The following is a 20,596-nucleotide window of genomic DNA, read 5'->3' on the forward strand; positions in this document are numbered from 1 at the left end:
TTTGCAGAGCAGGTACTGTATCGGGTAGAGCTCGACCAATGCGAGATGTTTGGGTGCGATGCTGATCCCGATGTCGGAGAGTCCTAGACCCCTGATTACCGATGTTTTGACTAGTATTTAGTAGTAAAAGTAGTATTTTGTAAAAAGAATCAAAACGTTTTGAATCAATTTGAAACACTTGGATTTGATTAAAAGTTTGTATTTGAGAATAATCAACTTATAAGCAAAGACAACAAATACAAATAAACACAAAGCCATATTCACAATGTTCTATAATGATTGGGACACATCGGGCTGCATAATTGTACTGTACTGTACACTAGCTCTGTTTGTAAACACCTATTCCTACTGATCCTCTCTCTGGGCACCACAATGAATCATGTGGTGAAGTGTGTGTGTGTGTGTGTGTGCGTGCGTGCGTGCGTTGAATTCCTACTGGTGGGGACATCAACCATTTAGGATACTAAACTCTATACTTGTGGGGACATTTGGTCCTCACGAGTAACACACACACACATATACGCTGGCACCTCTGAAGTGTGTGTTTGCTGGCATGGGAATAGAGCGACCATGGGAAGAAGGAAAGCTCCCTAACAGGCAGTAATGCCTGCATGGTCCAACATCAACACAGTCCTCCTCTGAGAGGCTCTGTGTGAGGCTGGTTGGCCGCAGGGCAGCACCGCACAATGTGAGCCACTGTCACTTCACTCTGACACCCACCTGAAGGGTACTGCTGGTGGGCACAACACCAACACACAGCACCAACACACACACACACACACACACACACACACACACACACACACGCGCGCGCACAACTATGGTGATGTCGCTGTCGGGCAGAAACCTGCTACAGGTATGTCCATATTCGGACCTTTTGTGTTTTTTAGCAAATTAACGCCCTACTTGATCATACTACAGCGTCACACAAAAGCATCAAAAGTAGCAGATCTGCAAGCTCGAAACGTGGCACGAAGCCACGCGTTTTGAGCTTGCAGATCTGCTACTTTTGATGCTTTTGAATTTGAATCCTAAAAATTTACAGTTTTGGACATATGAGGTTTCCACCCAACAGAGACGATATATAACACTGGAAACATTTAACCAATTGAACCCCAGGCAGCATCCATATTCTGGGGGGAAAATTAGCCAAAAAATATCTGCAAAAAAAAATCTGCAAAAAGATCTGCAAAGCTCACAATGTGTCGCAATGCGGACACAGATTTTGTGTCAATGGAAAAAAGCAGTTTTCCAAGTACAGTTGCAGCTCAGGTCCGTTTGCAGTCTAGAGGGTCTAAGTGGTGAAAACAGCCGGTGCCAGCCAGGCACAACAAACCACGCCCCCCTGCTTAAACAAATAAATACTGGGTGAGCTCTGGCTTTGCTCCTAGGCAGTGAAAAGGGTCAAACCTTCATTTTGTTGTTATTTTGACGTATATTGGACCGGTTTTTGATGAAATTATGGCCGACCACCACGGTCCAACCAACACAAATGTCTGTGTACGTTCGCGGGCTGGGTCTCTGTTGCTGCATGCGTGCTGTTCCTCCACACACGTTGTTGTTCCTTTCTGGTGAAACTAGTCACCAGTGGTGGAAAAAGTACTCACATTTTGTACTTAAGTAAAAGTATCAATACTGCAATGTAGATATACTCTGAATTCAAAAGCTACTTGGTAAAAGTACAAAAGTATTGGTATCAAAATGTACTTAAAGTACCAAAAGTAGAAAGTACTCGTTATGCAGAATGTCCCATTTCACAAGTTTTCAAACGTATACAAATCTTTTGAAAATAGCAGATCTACAAGCTCACAATGCGTTGCGATGCGACGCATTTTGAGCTTGTAGATCTGCTACTTTGACTATTTTTGAATTTGAATCCTGATAAGTAACAGTTTTGGACATACTGTATGAGGTTTCCACCTGACAAGAGACGTATAATAACAATGAATGTTGAAATAAAAATTTTCACGGCTATTTTCGGCGAAGAAATTTTGTGAAATAAGGAGGGGACCAACCTCAAAATAAGTTATGTTTATGATTTTTTTGTAAAGCAGTGGTAGGTTTGTTAGTGGTGGTTTTCTCTGGCAATGCGAGAATAAGTCAAGACTTTTCCTAAAATTAAACACAAATGAGTTATAACATCTCTAAGTGACAACTAAATGCAATCCCATAGGCAGCACTAACGTCTGCTTACAATGGCAGACCGCTTTGACTTCGTCAGAGAATTTATTTAATATAACGACCGGCCCAAATTCAACATAGTCAATGCTGGGGGATAAACTAATTAGCCTAATAGTTTTATAATCCAACATAACAGTTAATGGCACATGCCGCTGCTTTTGTAAACAATGGGAATGGTGCGGTTCTGAGTTATCATTGTTGAGTGAAGGTGATTAGTAGATTAACCTTCGGAGCTTTACCTACAGTAAGTCTGATTTACGCTGGTGGTGCAACCCAACCCAGGACATTTAGAGGAGGATACAGCAACTAAAGCAGTGGTTATCAAACTTTTTCATGTCAAGGACCCCCAAATTGATATGTGTTTGGCTGCGGACCCCCATCTGAAAATGTTTTGTGACAGGGACCCCCAGAAGAGAAGTTTTGTGTTAAAAAATGCAAAATGTTTAAAAATAGCAGATGTACAAGCTCACAGTGCGGCACAAAGTGGTGCGCTGTGATATTTTTGAATAGCCAATGTATAAAATGATAAATAACTGTGATGCTGTATTTACACATTTAGCTGGGGACCTCCTGGAACCCCCCCAAAGACCCCTGGGGATCCCCGGACCCCATTTTGAGAACCACTGAACTAAAATACCCTACTGGCCAAAATGAACTAGTCTTTAAACTCTTACTGCATGATTAAAATAAAAAGTACAATTTAGTCACATGGATTTTAAAAAGTCTTTGACTGCTTATTTTTAATACAAAACGTGTCCATTGTGTTCTGCTCATCTCCTCTTGACTGGTGGTTTATTTCAGATAGATCAGTGTATTTATTCTTTTTTTTGTTGTTGAAGAATTCAACTGGTGGGTAGGCTGACTGCATTTCAGGTCATTCCTTTGCGACAGAATCGTCATTAAAACACCGGTCTCTTGTCACTGCGGTGTGTGCTTTTGAATGACTAAGAGGGACACAGGCAGCTTCCACTGAAAGCCAAATTGCTTTGAGAACTTGCTTGAGTGGAGGCAGAAAAGAAGAATGCTTTCCTTTGCCAGAAGCTTAAAACTTTGAACTCTGTGTAAATGGGAACGCCATGAGATAACGGTGCTCAGAATGTTGTACTCGACTTCACGGTTTTCTCTGAGAGTTGTCATTTACCAAAATGGAAAGAGGCAGTAGTCACACAGCACTGTAGCAGAGCAGTAGGGATGTCCTCCTGTAGACGGTGAGACGTTAGAGAAGCAGAGCGACTGGGTGCTTATAAGCTACTACTACAAAATGTCATCTGGGATGTCCAAATTACCTCTAACTCTAATCTCCATATTTTAACTTTTTGTGTTTTTTCGTAAATTAACGCCCTACTTGATCATACTACAGCGTGACCCAAAAGCATCAAAAGTAGCAGATCCACAATGTGAGGTCTCCACCCGACAGAGACGATATAACATAAGTATGTTACTTAGTCCGGAACATGGTGCAATGACGGCCATGATTTTTATTAGAGCTTAACAATTAATTGAAAAATAATAAAATTCGCAATATAATTTACAGTAGTTTACAAATCTCAGGGGCTGCAATTAATGGCTTCTATTAATTCCAGTATGGTACTGTATGCAAATTGTAGTCATACTAGTCAAAGGGCTAAACTTTCAATTAAATATCCTTAATTGAATGTCCGTTAAATATCAATTTATGTTGACAGTATCTACTATTGTAGTGCATACAGTACATCATCTAGGCTACTAGTGATGGAGTCCTATTTCTCCTTTTATAACAAAAAAAACAGAACTTGTTTTAACTATCCAACTATATTCTAGAATAAAATAACACTAATATATCTGTACATAATGTGTCCCTATCCAAATGCAAAGGCAACCGGAATCTACATCAGTCAGTAAAAGAAAAAAGTTACAATTTGTGTCATCCTCATATTAACATACAGTGTGACTGCACTGACAGCTAATCTGACAACACACTGACAATCTTGTGTTCATACATTTTAATACACAACCATGGGACTGGAGTAACTCTTCATTAACATCAGCTCTTTGCACATTTGCATCTCTTGCATAACAGCAGTACTTTGGTGAACATTTTATTCACCCACTTTATCTCCTCTGCAGGAATTCGAGTTGCTTAAAGTGTCTTGTGGTTGAAAATCAAAGGACCCTCTTTCGCTTCACCAGTCTGTTCTTGCACTGCCCTTGAGCACAGAATCGCATTGAATTAATGAATTAATTCACACATACATGTGTGCATTAATTCATTGCTGTTGTGGGTACAGGGGATATCTTGTGTCATATGATTAAAAAGTCTCTGATGTTACATCCTGTACGGGTGTTTCCGTTGATACTGAATAATTAGTATCATCGGTATAACGCCCATACAGGATGTAATATTACCCTACTATTGATGTCAATATGGCTGCATTGAAGAAATTTCTATTACAACACCACACAAGCCAAGTTCACACGCTAATGACTATTTCCTGACATTAATACTGTATGCGTCCCATTGGGAGAACATACATCTGAACATTAAGGAGTGTCCATGTGATGATGCATTGGTAACCTGATCTCACCGACAGTGGTGGTACTCAGTACTCAGATATTTTACTTAAGTAAAAGTAGCAATACTACAATGCAAAAATACTCTGTTACAAGTAAAAGGCCTGTGTTCAAAATGTTACTTGAGTAAAAGTACAAAAGTATTGGCATCAAAATATACTTAAAGTACCAAAAGTAAAAGTAATAAAATGTTTGAAAATAGCAGATCTACAAGCTCACAACGTGTCGTGATGCGACGCGTTGTGAGCTTGTAGATCGACTATTTTCAAATAGCCTATGTATAAAATAGGGCTGAAGTGGTTAATGTATGTTTTATAATATAATAATGTATATCTGCAAAGTAACTAGTAACTAAAGTACAAGTACAATATTTTCCTCAGAGATGTAGCGGAGTAAAAGTAAAAGTATTGAACATTGGAAATACTCCTGTAAAGTAAAAGTACCTCAGAATTGTACTTAAGTACAGCACTTGAGTAAATGTACTTAGTTACTTTACACCACTGCTCAGCGATGCTTGACTGTGTGTGAGCCGGAGCATCTCTCACAGCATGTCCTCTTTATTGAGAGACATAAGCAACCAAAAAAAAATCACGGTTTATAGTTAGCTGTGTGCCGGTGTCTCTGTGACGCCCACGGGAGCTTGTGTCTCCACCATATCTTCCAACACTCCTGATGTTAACAGGAGACTCCTGAATTTCTACCCTGTCTCCTTCTTGGTTCCTGAATTGAAATGTATCTGAATTTCTAAACCCTAACAATTTCTGTACCTTTAGGTTTGTAATGGATGATGTAATTACAAAATGTACACATCGTTTTCACATCACAGCAAAGAAGCAAAGATGAAAAAATGCAGTAAAATGAAAATGCAGTAAAATGAATGTTTATAGCCTTAGTAAAATGAATGTTTATAGGATTAGTAGAATATGGATTTGTGCGAGATTTAATGTACACCGTACTAATTTGATTTTGTCTTATACAGTATGTTATAAACACAACATTTTAGAACACTGTGCTGTTGCAGTTTTTAGACGCAATGCGACGTGTTGTATAAATTAACGCCTAATTGGTGTAATTCAATTTATGTAACTTTACACCATGGTCCAAATGGATACAATAATTGTTTCTAAATGGGGAATGAAGCTTTAACATGAGGCTTTATAGTAGAGGATGTTGTTGAATGCTATGCGTTTCCCTGCTGTGGTTCTGTGCATTGCTTGCATATGAAACAACCACCCACAGACGTGGCTAATCAAAGACATAATTGTTAACATGAAAAACACACGTAATCTCTCTCTGCTCAACGCCTCTGAAAACAGCAGATGTTCTTTAAGGTAAGGTAATACATTGACGCAAACACAATGCACGCACACAGAGGACATTGATTTTCAGAGTAAATTTTTTTATAATTATTTGCCATTTCTATCTCATTTAAAACCCTTCTTTCACTAAAGCCATAAAGTAAGTATAAATCAGGTATAACTCAAACCCCAATCCCTAAACCTAACCTCTATGTCTAATCCTAACCTCAACCTGAATCCTTTCCTATTTGTAAACCTAAAAAAAAGTGAATGAGCGGTGCCTTTGATGAGTTAATTTCATTAAGCTGTATATGAACTAGTGGAACAATGTTAAATCTCTGTCCATTCATTTCAAGGCTGCTCAACAGCACCACTTGAAGTTAGGTCACCCAGCAGTACTACTCTAATTGATGTGTGGCCGCTGGTATTCAGGCGGTACTACTCTATTTGATGTGTGGGCAATGGTATGCAGGCGGTACTACTCTGTTTGATGTGTGGGCGCTGGTATTCAGATGGTACTACTGTATGTGATGTGTGGGCGCTGGTATTCAGACGGTACGACTGTATTTGATGTGTGGGTAGGATACTGATATTCAGGCGTATAACTTTATTTGCGCTGATTAAAGCAATGGTCACCGAGTTATGGCCATTTGAAATGTTAGAAACTGCTGTAACACTGTAGCCTCGCGTGGCCAGACAATATCACACGACACACTGCGTGGATATTAGTCTGGTCCCTATCAACGATAGATTTTTTTCCAAGGGGCAGTTACAAAAAGATCCAAACGGACTCTATTGGTTAGACCTAAACCAATCAGAGCAGTGCTTCCTTGTATACGAACCAATCAGAGCAGTGCTTCCTTGTACGTCATTGCTCCAAATAAGGTGATAAGCCCGCCCACATTTGGATACTGGGCCCTGGTTGGTCCCGCACAACCTCGGCGGGAGAGAAATGAGATCTCTATGGAGGGGGGCCAGACCTAATCTGCCGAGGGCTAAAGTGCGATGCGATTTTGCAAAGGCAGATTCGTCTGGAACCAGGCTAGTAACACTGCTGTAGTGCCCCATACAGTATGTGTGCAATTTAGGTTTATTTAGTTACTTTGAAATATTTTTTGATTTATGAACTTATACTTGAATTAATTACTTTTTACTTATTTTAATTACTTTTAAGTATTTTTACTCCAAATAGTTCATTTATTTATATATAATTTATAATATTTGTAGTTACTTTTTAATCACTTTAGTTACTTTTAAGTACTTAAAGTACTGTGTGTGTGTGTGTGTGTGTGTGTGTGTGTGTGTGTGTGTGTGTGTGTGTGTGTGTGTGTGTGTGTGTGTGTGTGTGTGTGTGTGTGTGTGTGTGTGTGTGTGTGTGTGTGTGTGTGTGTGTGTGTGTGTGTGTGTGCGCGCGTGTGTGTGTGTGTGTGCGTGTACAAATCATTCTTTCTTTCTTCCCTTTTCTTTATTCAGGGAAGTCCATTGAGAGCAAGCTCTCTTTTTCAAGGACGCCCTGATAACAGCATATAACACACATCACTTCATACATAATGAAGAGCAATAACAAACATGAATCACATTACAACGTCACAGATGCAAATCAATATAGTGTTACATGAAACAAGTCCAGTCACTATGTAGTGTGCACTGTCTCCTGTTTGTGTTTAATTAGTGTAACTGGTTGCATCTTTGTGTTGCAATCAGGTACAGCTGTTGTTGCCGTGCTCATACATATAGACATACATATGGACAAACACACAAGGCCACTTGTTGGAGCGGCGGCTGGCACCGCTCTAAAAAAAATAAAAACATTCTCTTGTGAGAACCAGGGAAATTGTCCTCACAAACAATTTCTCAAATTCTACTACACTTGTGGGGACATTTGAAAGTATAGTAATACAAGTGCACACACACACGCTGAACAGTTAGAGCAGTACTTTACCAGAGTAGTAGAAGAAGATGAGCTAAAGTGCTCAGAGAACAAAGAAGGAAGACAGCCAAGAGGTCATTAGTGAGGGGCAACACACACACACACACACACACACACACACACACACACACACACACACACACACACACACACACACACACACACACACACACACACACACACACACACACACACACACACACACACACACACACACACACACACACACACACACACACACACACACACACACACGCATCTTCTAATGTTCTCTCTGACAAGCCGTCGTATTCCTCTATATAGTAATCAGAGGCCTCCTCAGAGAAACAGTCAAGAGAACTGAGGGACACACATTGTGAATAACAGCCGACAAACAACCCAGACCTTAAACCACCCTTCTTCCACCCTGTACTTCCCTCTGTCTCTCTACATCTCTCGTAAAAAAAGTTTACTTTCTTTATTGTGGTCAAATCCTGAGGGAGACAGACCGTGTACACAGTAAGGAAGTACACCGTCGTATTTGGAGTGTCAGTTTCTTTTCAAACCACGAGTGGTAAAGCCCCGATCCATACTTCACATACCAAAAATAACAGACCTACAAGCTCGTAACCGCGTTGTGAGCTTGTAGGTCTGCTATTTTCGCCGCAATTTCCGCTATTTTAGAACACTTTTGAAAGTATAAGTTCTGAGTTCTGGGTTCCCAGAACACAGGGTTAGTACTACCTTATCTGAAACCGAGCTGTAGCCTATGGAAACTAATCAAGAACACATGAAATAAATGTCACTATACGGCACGGTTCGCCCACAATTAAGGTCAAATTTTTACACTGAGAGTTAAAATGACACTACCAAGTGCTCTTTTTTTGTCTCTCAGCACTCTGTATGGTGAACTACACACACACACACACACACACACACACACACACACACACACACACACACACACACACACACACACACACACACACACACACACACACACACACACACACACACACACACACACACACACACACACACACACACACACACACACACACACACACACACACACACACACACAGAATGAAAAAAAAAAAAGGATGAGGAAATATGGGAGAGTCATTACGTCTCTCCATCCTATCCTCCCTCTTTCATTCATTCTTTCTTTACGCTTCACTGCTAGTTTCATTCTATCCACTGGGGCGATACTGAAGAGGAGAGAGAGAGAAGGATAGATAGAGAGAAAAAGAGAGAGAGAGAGAGGCAGAAAGTATGGAATAATACAAGCAACTAAAGCAGAATTGTGCAACGAACGAGCTCAAATCAATGTTATTTTCTCTGTCTCTTCTCTTCCCCTCTCTTAAGACTCTTAAAGGAGTAGTTCACCCCAAAAATTACTTATTTTCTATAAATTGCACACCCCATGAAGCCTTGAATCCATGGATTTGTTTTTGTTTTTGTCGCATTCCTAAGCTAATAATTTGATTCCCGTCTCCTACCGGCTAATGTATCAGGTAGGAGACACAAAGTAGATTCTTTGTGTCTCCTACCGGAAATACACCCGGTCATCAAATTATTGGCTTAGGAATGCCACAAAAACAAAAATAAATCCCTGAATTGAAGGCTTCATGGGGTGTGCAATTGATAGAAAATAAGTCATTTTTTGGGTGAACTCCTCCTTTAAGTCACACTGTGTAACTTTTCCAATTGAACAAGTTATTTTTGATTCAATCATTCATTGGTATTTTCACACATGTGGAATGGTCACAATAACCATTCCACATAAAAAAAAACATTTTACAACTTCTCGATTACTATTAAACCCAATTTCTAATTGCGAGTATCTGCCCCCGACATAATATGTCGGGGGAAGACTGATGTCATCAGTATATACCCGTACATGGGCATATTATAGGCATGCCCATGTACGGGCATATACTGATGACATCAGGGATGAATCGTCTGAATCAACGAGCATGCCGCTGAGAACCCGAGGGCGTGCAGTGCCCAGCAAGAAGTTGGTCGGATAGGCCGTTGTCCAGAACCGATGATCCGAACGATATGGCCATATATGGGCATATGGTATATGACCATATATGGGCATATGGTATATGACCATATATGGACATATGGTATATGACCATATATGGGCATATGGTATATGACCATATATGGACATATGGTATATGACCATATATGGACATATGGTATATGACCATATATGGGCATGACATCAGGGATTTCCAGATCTGGGCATAAAAGGGACACAGTCAGACCAAGCCCCCAGCACCCACTGATTGCATTGAAGCGAATTGGACATGCTGGCCATTCATAGGTACTGCAGCTTAAAACGGATGGGGCCACTGCACAATGAGTACGGCTATAGTGAAATGTGAACCTGTTTCTGCTATAAATATGCATCGACCGTTCTGCGCCGCCCGTCGGCTGCGACGTTTCCTTTTTGCCACACATTTACACTTCATGGAGTACATTTTTTGTACTGGGGTTCTGGAGACTGTACAAGCAAAAAGAGGGAACATTTCATAAATGTAAATTTGCTCATCCTGGCGCTTCATTCACTATTTCAGGAATAAATGGCCTTTCACAACTATAAAGATAACAATGTGGCCATCCATCCACATTGATGAATTGTCTATTCTTATATTCTGTATTATTCTATACCTGCATATTATTCTATGCATGTATATTTTCATCCACGGCTCTGGTCCAGCTGTGTGAGACGTCATAAGTGATTGCGGAATTTGCCGTCGCTTTGAAATGACGCTTGAGTGCATTCTGATCCTGTGAGGCCACCCGGTCGACCACTCCGTCCTCGCAAATAATCCTCGGCTCCTCGCAGGGGCGGGGCTTAGGCGCGAGCAATCTGGGAACCCAGAGCCAACTGAAAAGGAAAAACAGCAACCTCTGCTGTTTGTTACTATCTCAGTTGGCTCTGGGAGGAAGAAAACGTAGCACCCGTGCGCAAGGAAACAGGGGTTTTGGTCTGCCTTCAGCGCATCACTTCCGGTGGTGTGACTATGTTTTCATTCCCACTAACAATATTTCTACACGGAACACTAACACCACTTCTCCCAGAGAACATGGATCGTTTTGGTTATAAGCCCACTTGTTTCTATGATGAAAGAGCAAGTTAAAATGTGAATATCTTTCCGTGGTTTTGTCTGCTCCGCGGACGCTATTGTTAAATTAGTTTCGGTTGGTTTCCAGTGGGGAAGGATCGACGGACACGTGAATCCCGCCCACTACATTTGATTGGGTAAAGCGCAGCCTGCTTCCTGATCTGAAGGCACGCCCACTTGTAGGTCAGTGCGTACACGTTATGACGAACCTCCCCGACAGATTCCAACGCAGAGCAGAATCTGTTCTTGAGAGATTAAGGCGCGAGTGGGGGAAGCGAGGAGAGTGAGCGAGTGACCGAGCTTTGGGGAATGGAATTTAGCTAGACAGACGGACGGACGGACGGACGGACGGACGGACGGACGGACGGACGGACAGACGAGTACAACAGGTACTCTTACAATGGCTACAACGAATATGGCATACTGTAACTGGGTGCTACATTCATACTGAAACTGGGTGCTACATTCATACTGTAACTGGGTGCTACATGCATTCATACTGTAACTGGGTGCTACATTCATACTGCAACTGGGTGCTACATTCATACTGAAACTGGGTGCTACATTCATACTGTAACTGGGTGCTACATTCATACTGCAACTGGGTGCTACATTCATACTGAAACTGGGTGCTACATTCATACTGTAACTGGGTGCTACATTCATACTGTAACTGGGTGCTACATTCATACTGAAACTGGGTGCTACATTCATACTGTAACTGGGTGCTACATTCATACTGAAACTGGGTGCTACATTCATACTGTAACTGGGTGCTACATTCATACTGTAACAGGGTGCTACATTCATACTGTAACTGGGTGCTACATTCATACTGTAACTGGGTGCTACATTCATACTGAAACTGGGTGCTACATTCATACTGAAACTGGGTGCTACATTCATACTGAAACTGGGTGCTACATTCATACTGTAACTGGGTGCTACATTCATACTGAAACTGGGTGCTACATTCATACTGAAACTGGGTGCTACATTCATACTGTAACTGGGTGCTACATTCATACTGAAACTGGGTGCTACATTCATACTGTAACTGGGTGCTACATTCATACTGAAACTGGGTGCTACATTCATACTGAAACTGGGTGCTACATTCATACTGTAACTGGGTGCTACATTCATACCGTAACTGGGTGCTACATTCATACCGTAACTGGGTGCTACATTCATACTGTAACTGGGTGCTACATTCATATTGTAACTGGGTGCTATATTCATACTGAAACTGGGTGCTACATTCATACTGAAACTGGGTGCTACATTCATACTGTAACTGGGTGCTACATTCATACTGAAACTGGGTGCTACATTCATACTGTAACTGGGTGCTACATTCATACTGTAACTGGGTGCTACATTCATACCGTAACTGGGTGCTACATTCATACCGTAACTGAGTGCTACATTCATACTGTAACTGGGTGCTACATTCATACTGTAACTGGGTGCTATATTCATACCGTAACTGGGTGCTATATTCATACTGTAACTGGGTGCTACATTCATACCGTAACTGGGTGCTACATTCATACTGTAACTGGGTGCTACATTCATACTGTAACTGGGTGCTACATTCATACCGTAACTGGGTGCTACATTCATACTGTAACTGGGTGCTACATTCATACTGTAACTGGGTGCTACATTCATACTGTAACTGGGTGCTACATTCATACTGTAACTGGGTGCTACATTCATACTGTAACTGGGTGCTACATTCATACTGTAACTGGGTGCTATATTCATACTGTAACTGGGTGCTACATTCATACTGTAACTGGGTGCTACATGCATTCCCAACTTGCTTCGTTCCCGATTAGAGTAGCAGTAGCCCTTATAGGGACGCCAGTCTGTATTAAAAGTCTGAAAAGTTGTATATTGCATGGATCAGTCTATTTGTAGCGGGCCTGGCTTAGGTTTCTGTGTCTGGCTGTGTCAGAGCCACAGTGTCCAGGACACTTTGGCTGAGGTGTGTAAAAGGAGCTCATAGTAGCCAAGTGACCACACCCTGTCTGTCCTCTGAGACGCACACACTGCTACTTCTGCTGTCTGCTTATTGATCACACCTCCCTGACCCAATTTCCTGTGTGTGTGTGTGTGTGTGTGTGTGTGTGTGTGTGTGTGTGTGTGTGTGTGTGTGTGTGTGTGTGTGTGTGTGTGTGTGTGTGCATGCGCACATGTTTTAAGACAGACAACATCAATACTAAGACCCTTGTGACACACAGCAGTGCCAATGTCTACACTCACCCCAAAAGTACACGTGCAAAGACTACACACACACACACACACACAGACGTGCTTGTGCACACACAAGCGCTACAGCAATACAATAGTGCTTGAAACACTCGTGCACGCATACACACACACGCACACACGCGCGTGCGTTGAACTCGGATGGATACAGCATGGATACACAGTTACAGAAATGCAATACACTTGGACTACAACATGCACGCACGCACATACACACTCGCAGACTTCACAGACACGGCTACTTTTAGGACACTCTCTCTCAGACAGTAGCCCCTGCCAGGCTCAGTGGGGGACCCTGTGGGAGCGGGCTCTACACAATCTGATTGAAAGAAATCTCATTACAGATTAGCTGTGGCCACGGCACACAAAATGATTAATGTGAAAAAAGCCGGGCAATGGATAAGGCTCACTAGCATTATGTACGCGCGTGCGCACGCCTGTGTGCACGCAGAGCGAGGGACAATGTCCCAGCAGGGGCAAATAGAAAAAGAGTGTTTCTATTACATGGACAAAGGCCTCCTGATGCTTTCATCTACAGAGGGACCGCCGGGGAATACGGTGGTGTGGCGGACAGTAACAAAGTATATTTCATTGCTGTCGGGCAGAAACCTCTTATCTCCATTATTTTAACTTTTTGTGTTTTCGCGTAAATGAACTCCCTACAGTGTCACACAAAAGTGTCCAAAATAGCAGATCTACAAGCTCAAAACGCTTTGAGCTTTTGAGCTTGTCGATCTGCTATTTTTTGCTATTTTGGGATTTGAATCCTGACTACTCCGGCACTTGAACTCGAGTACAAATTTGACACAGCAACTTTCACTCTCAGTTAGAAGTACTTTGTCCACCACTGCCAGCGGAGCAAATAGGGGAAAAAAGAGTGTTTCGATAATATGGACAAAGCCCCCCTGATGTTTTGATCTACAGAAGGATCTAAAGAAGGACCTTGGGGGAATAAGATGGCTACTGGATCAGACAGAGCTGGACTGGTTATTCTTTTGATTGTGGGTTTGATTGTGAGTTTGAATCCACCGTGGTGCATCTGGCTTTGTCGAGCGTCTGTTAGATACAAACACAATTGGCCCGTGTTCGGGGGAGGGAAGCCGGGCTGGGAGATAGATAATTGTCACTGCACGTAATTCTACGGGCTGGGGCGCAGTGTTGGGCGGCAGGAGTAGGACTAAGGCTCTATGTCCTCCCGGTGGGGGCTCCTAACTGGCAGGTGAGTCAGTAGGATAGAACAGCAGTGACAACGCACCAATGTGTGGGGAGAAATAATTGTCATAACGACTAAATTGGGGAGAAAAAAGGGGTAAGAAAATGTGTGTAGATAGATCTAAATGATCGTTTACAAATACGTTGACCCACGACTCCGTTGAAAATAACTGATAAATAACTGAACCTTGAACACCATTTCTTCCCAGGAGGTCTCCCAGCCCACACCTGCTTAGCTTCATTCAATTAAGCAGCAGCAGCACAGCAGCAGGTTGCTATGGCTGCGGCCTATGTACGGAACGGACCCCGACGCCAAGGAGCATGTAGAGGAACACCTCATCATTCAGAGTGCCGTTCCCATGGGGAACTATCCCACACATCCCCGGAATGACTCATTCCAACATACACGAAGCACGACAACATGCTGACGAGGTCTCCACGGAAACGCCGCAGAACTGCTGCCGTTCCCCGCCTCTCATCCCCATCAGGGCTAAATGCCGGGCGACAGCACATTCCAGAAATATATCGCCGCTGTCGGGTGGAAACCACGTATGTCCATAACGGTTATATAGATATCAGATATATAGAGAGAGGCCGTCTGGGAAACAGACGATCCCCAGGTTTGATTCCCGGCGCCGGGAATATGTCGAGGTATCCCTGAGTCACTTAACCCCTAACTACCACCCCCACCCCATGAATTTCCCCCGCGTGATCAATCTAATTATCATTAACGGTAACTTCTCAGGAAACGAAAAAAAGTATCTGTGTTCCAAATGGATCCAGTGTAATTATTTAGTTACAAGCTCTTGTTGATACTGTTCATTGGTTCAATATTTATAAAACCCACAGACACACTAAACCACTTTCACTTTCAAAATGTTTCAAAAACTAGCAAAAATAGAAGATCTACAAGCTGCACATGTCGTATCGTGACACTTGAGCTTTTTGCTACTTTTGTAGGGCATTCATTTCCGAAAGAAAAACAACAAAAGGTTGAAATAGGTTTCTGCCCGACAGCAACGATATATATATAGCTGGTTCCGTACCGAGGCCTTCAGTGACTGGTACCGCTGTGCCGACATGCAGACGGAAAATAGGAACACCGGAAAAATGACGCTGTGTTTTTATTTATTTATTTTTTTGACATGTAGAAAAGCAAAGCGATCTAAAATTATCTTCAAATATATGAAAATGTCTCACCTCACCAAAGCAAGGAACGTGTGTGTGTGTGTGTGTGTGTGTGTGTGTGTGTGTGTGTGTGTGTGTGTGTGTGTGTGTGTGTGTGTGTGTGTGTGTGTGTGTGTGTGTGTGTGTGTGTGTGTGTGTGTGTGTGTGTGTTGCGTGAATGTAGCAGAGCAAAGCCTGATTTATACTTTGTGGCAGGATGATGCTGCACACCATAAACACCTACAAACAACTACAAGCTGCGACACGTTGGGAGCTTATATATTGTCTATTTTTGGCCAGCAACGCTGTCATACGATGGAGCATTAATTGGGCATAAAGAATATGAGTGTACTCAATAAGAACTCGTTGCTGTCAGGCAGAATTTGCAGAAACCTTTTATCTCCATACATTTTAACTTTTTGTGTTTTTTTGTAAATTAACGCCCTACTTGATCATACTACAGCGTCACACAAAAGCATCAAAAGTAGCAGATCTGCTACTTTTGCTATTTTTCCTGAAAAGTAACAGTTTTCCAACCGAAAGAGACGACATAGAACTTTTGTGCCTCCAGGTTGATCTTTAACTTCCATTTGTCTTGGTCCAAATCATTGGTTACGTAACGATTGCGGGCCGAGTTATATTAGAATTCTATGGCTATGATTCCAGACGAATACATATTGAGGAAAGAGTTGTTGAACTAGTTCAAGACTCCAAGGATATCTTATTTGACTATATGAAATGTGCTTCAAATACCTGGCAGGAGGTTTCCATTCATGGTGTACACTGCTAGCGCTAACCAATTAGCTTGGCTACAAAAACATGTCATCCATTGTAAAATAATGCAGTCGAGTCCATTTGTCCGTGACATTGTCCTTAACTTTCACTGTTGGTTCTCGGTGGTGAGAGTTGGAACGTCTTTGAACGTGAGTAAATGGCCCTCTCAAACCTGCCTGAGGACCAGAAGCCTAATATCTCCCTTGGCCGAGCCAATTCAGATGGTTACGCCAAGCCTGGTGAAGGCTGACAACATTGTAGAGAATTAAAGAAAAGTGGAAAAGAGAGGAGCAGGGACATTTTGAGCCTTTACAGCTGAAACTCTTAACAGCGTCTTGGTATTAAGCTTTTCCCCCCACCAGATTAGTAAAGCATCGATTCGCCTGCACTAGGCATAAAATCACACAAGTATGATGTGCAAAGGCAGCAGTATGCATATGCGACATTCTCTGCAGCCCGCTTGTGAAAGCCTAGCAAAAATGATAACTTTAAAATAGTAAAGTCCTTTTTATCCGTGAGACTAAAACTAGACTAAAACTAATCATTAAATGAAATGGGTTCTTCATTTATTTATTTTTCTACATGTAGCGTTCATCTTGAATGCACTTTTGGTTAGAGAGCAACATGAAAAAAGGACTGGTGAAGGAAAATGCTGAAGTAAGAAGATTTTTTTAACTTAAATAAAGCAATACCACAGTGTACACTTGAGTTAACGTACAAAAGCATTGGCCTCAAAATATAATTAATATTAAGATCTTTATATTTTTTTTGTCAAAATCTTAAAAAGAAATCAGTATAAAATAGGGCTTATATGTTTTTTTTTGTCTCCTCTTAATCCACTTCCTCCTGGGTGTTTCTGTGTTTTATTCCTTCTAACAACAACATTACATGTTTAAGGCAATGGTTCTGACAGATTCAGCTGTTAGCAGAATCTATCTTGAGAGATTCGTTTTGTAGTAATAGTAATACAACTTTTGCTGTTTTTGAATTTGAATGCTGAACGGTTTTGGACATAATGAGGTTTCCACCCGACAGCGACGAAATGGCAGAGAGAGAGTGATCTCTGGCCGTGGCAGGGGGCAGGCGCTCCCCTGCCATTACGTATAGATGATATTTCTCTAGCAGCCAGCCATTCTAAATGCCACATCAATATTCACCAGCGGCTAATTAATCTCCGCTCCCATGGAGCGCGGTGACATCTCACATTCTGTTAGGAATGCAGATGGTTCCGTTTGGACCTCTGCGCTCGACACACAGATTTGCCCAGAGGGACATGTATCCATATGCAGAATATCCTTTTGCAGTATTACAGCCTCTTTTTCATTGATATGACTAGAAAAAAAAGAAAAAAGTGCCCTTCAAGTTTGCCTACATGAAAGCACCTCCATACCCCCATCCCACCCTCCATCCCACAACAACCCCCCCCCACCAAACCATACACCCACCCCCAACCCTCTGCCACCACCCCCCCATACCATAACCACCATAACAACCTCTAATCTATCGAATTTGATCATTATGAGATATTCTTTGTTTAAATAGTTATATTAGTGCTTAGTGCCTGATTGTATGACGTTCTGTATAGTAGTGTGTATATCTGTCTGTCTCTTCATCATGATTTGTGTGCGTGGGGATCTCATTTTAAACAAGCTTAGTGCTTTATGAGCCTTCCATGTGAATCTGTACTTCCATGTACTGTTTTTCTCATGTCTTACTAAATAAAGTACATCAATCAATCAAACTCACACACAATGTCATACACAGCCCTTATTTCCTGTATTATGCAAGAATTCTAACCCATTAAGACCCGGGGCCTATTCTACAAATGCCTTCTAAAACAGTTTTCTGAGAAACGTATGTTGCTATATATATATATATATGTATGTCACAGGGAAATTGGCATTCCAGGGAAATTGAAAGAGGAGCGCTCGCTTTTAGGCGCAGGGCTTCGGCGCGAGGCGGGGCTTTTCGAGACAGGGTTTTTTACGCGAGGCTCGCGAGGAGGAGGAGGAGGAGGCGGCGCGAGGCGGGGCTTTGATACGAGGCGGCACGAGGAGGAGGAGGAGGCGCGAAGCGGGGCTTTGATACGAGGCGGCGCGAGGAGGAGGAGGAGGAGGCGCGAGGCGGGGCTTTGATGCGAGGCCGACCTGGCTTTTGTTGTTCCCCCCCACATAGCAACCAGGAAGCTACGCTAGGGGAACACGCACACGTGATAATAGTTATTGTCCATGACGGAGGCGCGCCGATTCAGCAGAGCTTGAGGCCGAGGCGCCTCCAGTGCCCGCGCCGACCGGCCGAAGGTCTGCTAGTCGAATCAGCGCCGTCCGAGTTGTGAACCGATAGGGGGAGAATAGATCTTTTCATGGGTTACAGTCTATGGTTACTATCCAGTGTCCACGACGACACACTTGTGTGCGTGTGCATGTGTGCGCATGCACACAGGCACACACGTGCGCACACATGCGCGTACATGTGTGCGTGCATGCGCACACATGCACACGCGCTTGCATTCATTGCCCTCTAGTGTTGGTTATACAGAATTGCCTGGGTGGGTGGTAAAAACAAGCGCTCCTTTTCCAATTTCCCTGGAATGCCAATTTCCCTGTAACATATATATATAGCTAAAATCTAAAATGACACAGGTGCTTTCCCGTTTTTAATGGGCTAAACCTCTGGAGACTCAGTTTCTTTGTGCCATCAAATTCTGGCATCAAAACTGGGTACTGTATTTGTCACACGGGAGCCCGACACACACTGGGCCCACTCAATTTGTATGACAAGCTTATTTTTCTACAAAAAGAAAAATACCTGGGCACTTCAAGTTGAAACGTCAGTAACCCCTGCAATCTCTATTTTTTTTTATGTGCAGCCTCAATCGAGTGCTCCAGTACTTTATGTGGGTAGTCTCTTCTGAAGTTCCCAGGTGTTTTTATTTTTATTTGTCCCACTGTTGAGCACCGAGCCCTTCTTCCCACAACTGGCTGAAGCGCGTTGGGACTTTTCTTTTTTGACTTTAAGCTTATTTTCCCGTTTTATTTTATGTTATGTACTGAGATGTTTTTATTGTTGTACAGCACCTTGTAACTCTTGTTTTGAAAGGAGCTTTACAGTATAAACAAAACCTTACCGTACCCTTTTTCAACACAATAACCCGTTAACTCTCTCAGTGCCAAGCCACGAGTTATCCCGAGTTTTTTCTGAATGCCCTCAGTGCCAGAACGAGTTATACCGGGAACGCATCTGTGTCATTTTAGATTTCTTTGGCTATTCTAAAATAGCAGTTATACAAGCTCAAAGCGCTGCACCGAGTGCCACGCTCTGAGCTTGCAGATCTGCTATTTTTTTTTAATCATGAACATTTGTCTTTTTTCTTTTTTTCAAAAAACTGTTAGGATTTAGAAAACATTTTTAGAATCGGCCTCAGGTCTTAATGGGATAACTTGTATAAAATAAAAATGAGCCCATTGCTTACCTGCCCCACATAGACCAGCAGCCGGGCGTTGAGGGGACTCTCATCAGAGCTCAGCCAGAACTCAGAGTTATCATCAGACGATACTGAGAACTGGAAATCACCTGTGGGAGACAGTAGACGCACATGAACCCCAGTGTTAGGACAGCATGTGTGAGTGCGTGTGCATGTGCGTGCGTGCGTGCGTGCGTGCGTGCGTGCGTGCGTGCGTGCGTGCGTGCGTGCGTGCGTGCGTGCGTGTGTCTATTAAATCCAGGCTGATGATGACAATGCAGTGGCCTTTTTTTTCAAAAGCAATGAAACGCTGTGACAAAATGCTGTGATATTATGAGTGTTCAGGGTCTTCCACGATGCATTGGGAACTATTGCCCCTTTGCTGATACTATTGCTTCGTGGCCAGAAAATATAGTAGCGCTGATCAGAGCACTAAAATCACGCAAAGCTTAGCCAATCAACCAGATTTGGTCAAATCCGGATGTTAAGTTTCTGAAGCCCACATGGCAATTTAAACATACAGTACTGTAGGGTTCATGACGTACCTTTGTTTAACCACTTAAACCCCATTGTGGTTGGCTGGAGTCCCTCAGAGCTCTATACTAGTGTCTTTTCTGTTTTC

At 42.5% G+C, this 20,596-nt stretch overlaps 1 protein-coding gene across 1 annotated transcript in view; it reads right to left on the reverse strand.

The window, feature by feature from the left end:
* The window catches only part of b4galnt4a (beta-1,4-N-acetyl-galactosaminyl transferase 4a), a 350,679-nt gene that overhangs the window by 108,788 nt on the left and 221,295 nt on the right, over positions 1-20,596 (reverse strand). The window contains exon 6 of the mRNA XM_080438341.1: positions 19,984-20,084. Coding sequence (XP_080294467.1) covers positions 19,984-20,084 — 101 coding nt within the window. The remainder of the gene's footprint in view (positions 1-19,983; positions 20,085-20,596) is intronic.

Source organism: Gymnoscopelus braueri, assembly GCF_963280865.1.
Source record: "Gymnoscopelus braueri genome assembly, chromosome: 9".
NCBI lineage: Eukaryota > Metazoa > Chordata > Actinopteri > Myctophiformes > Myctophidae > Gymnoscopelus > Gymnoscopelus braueri.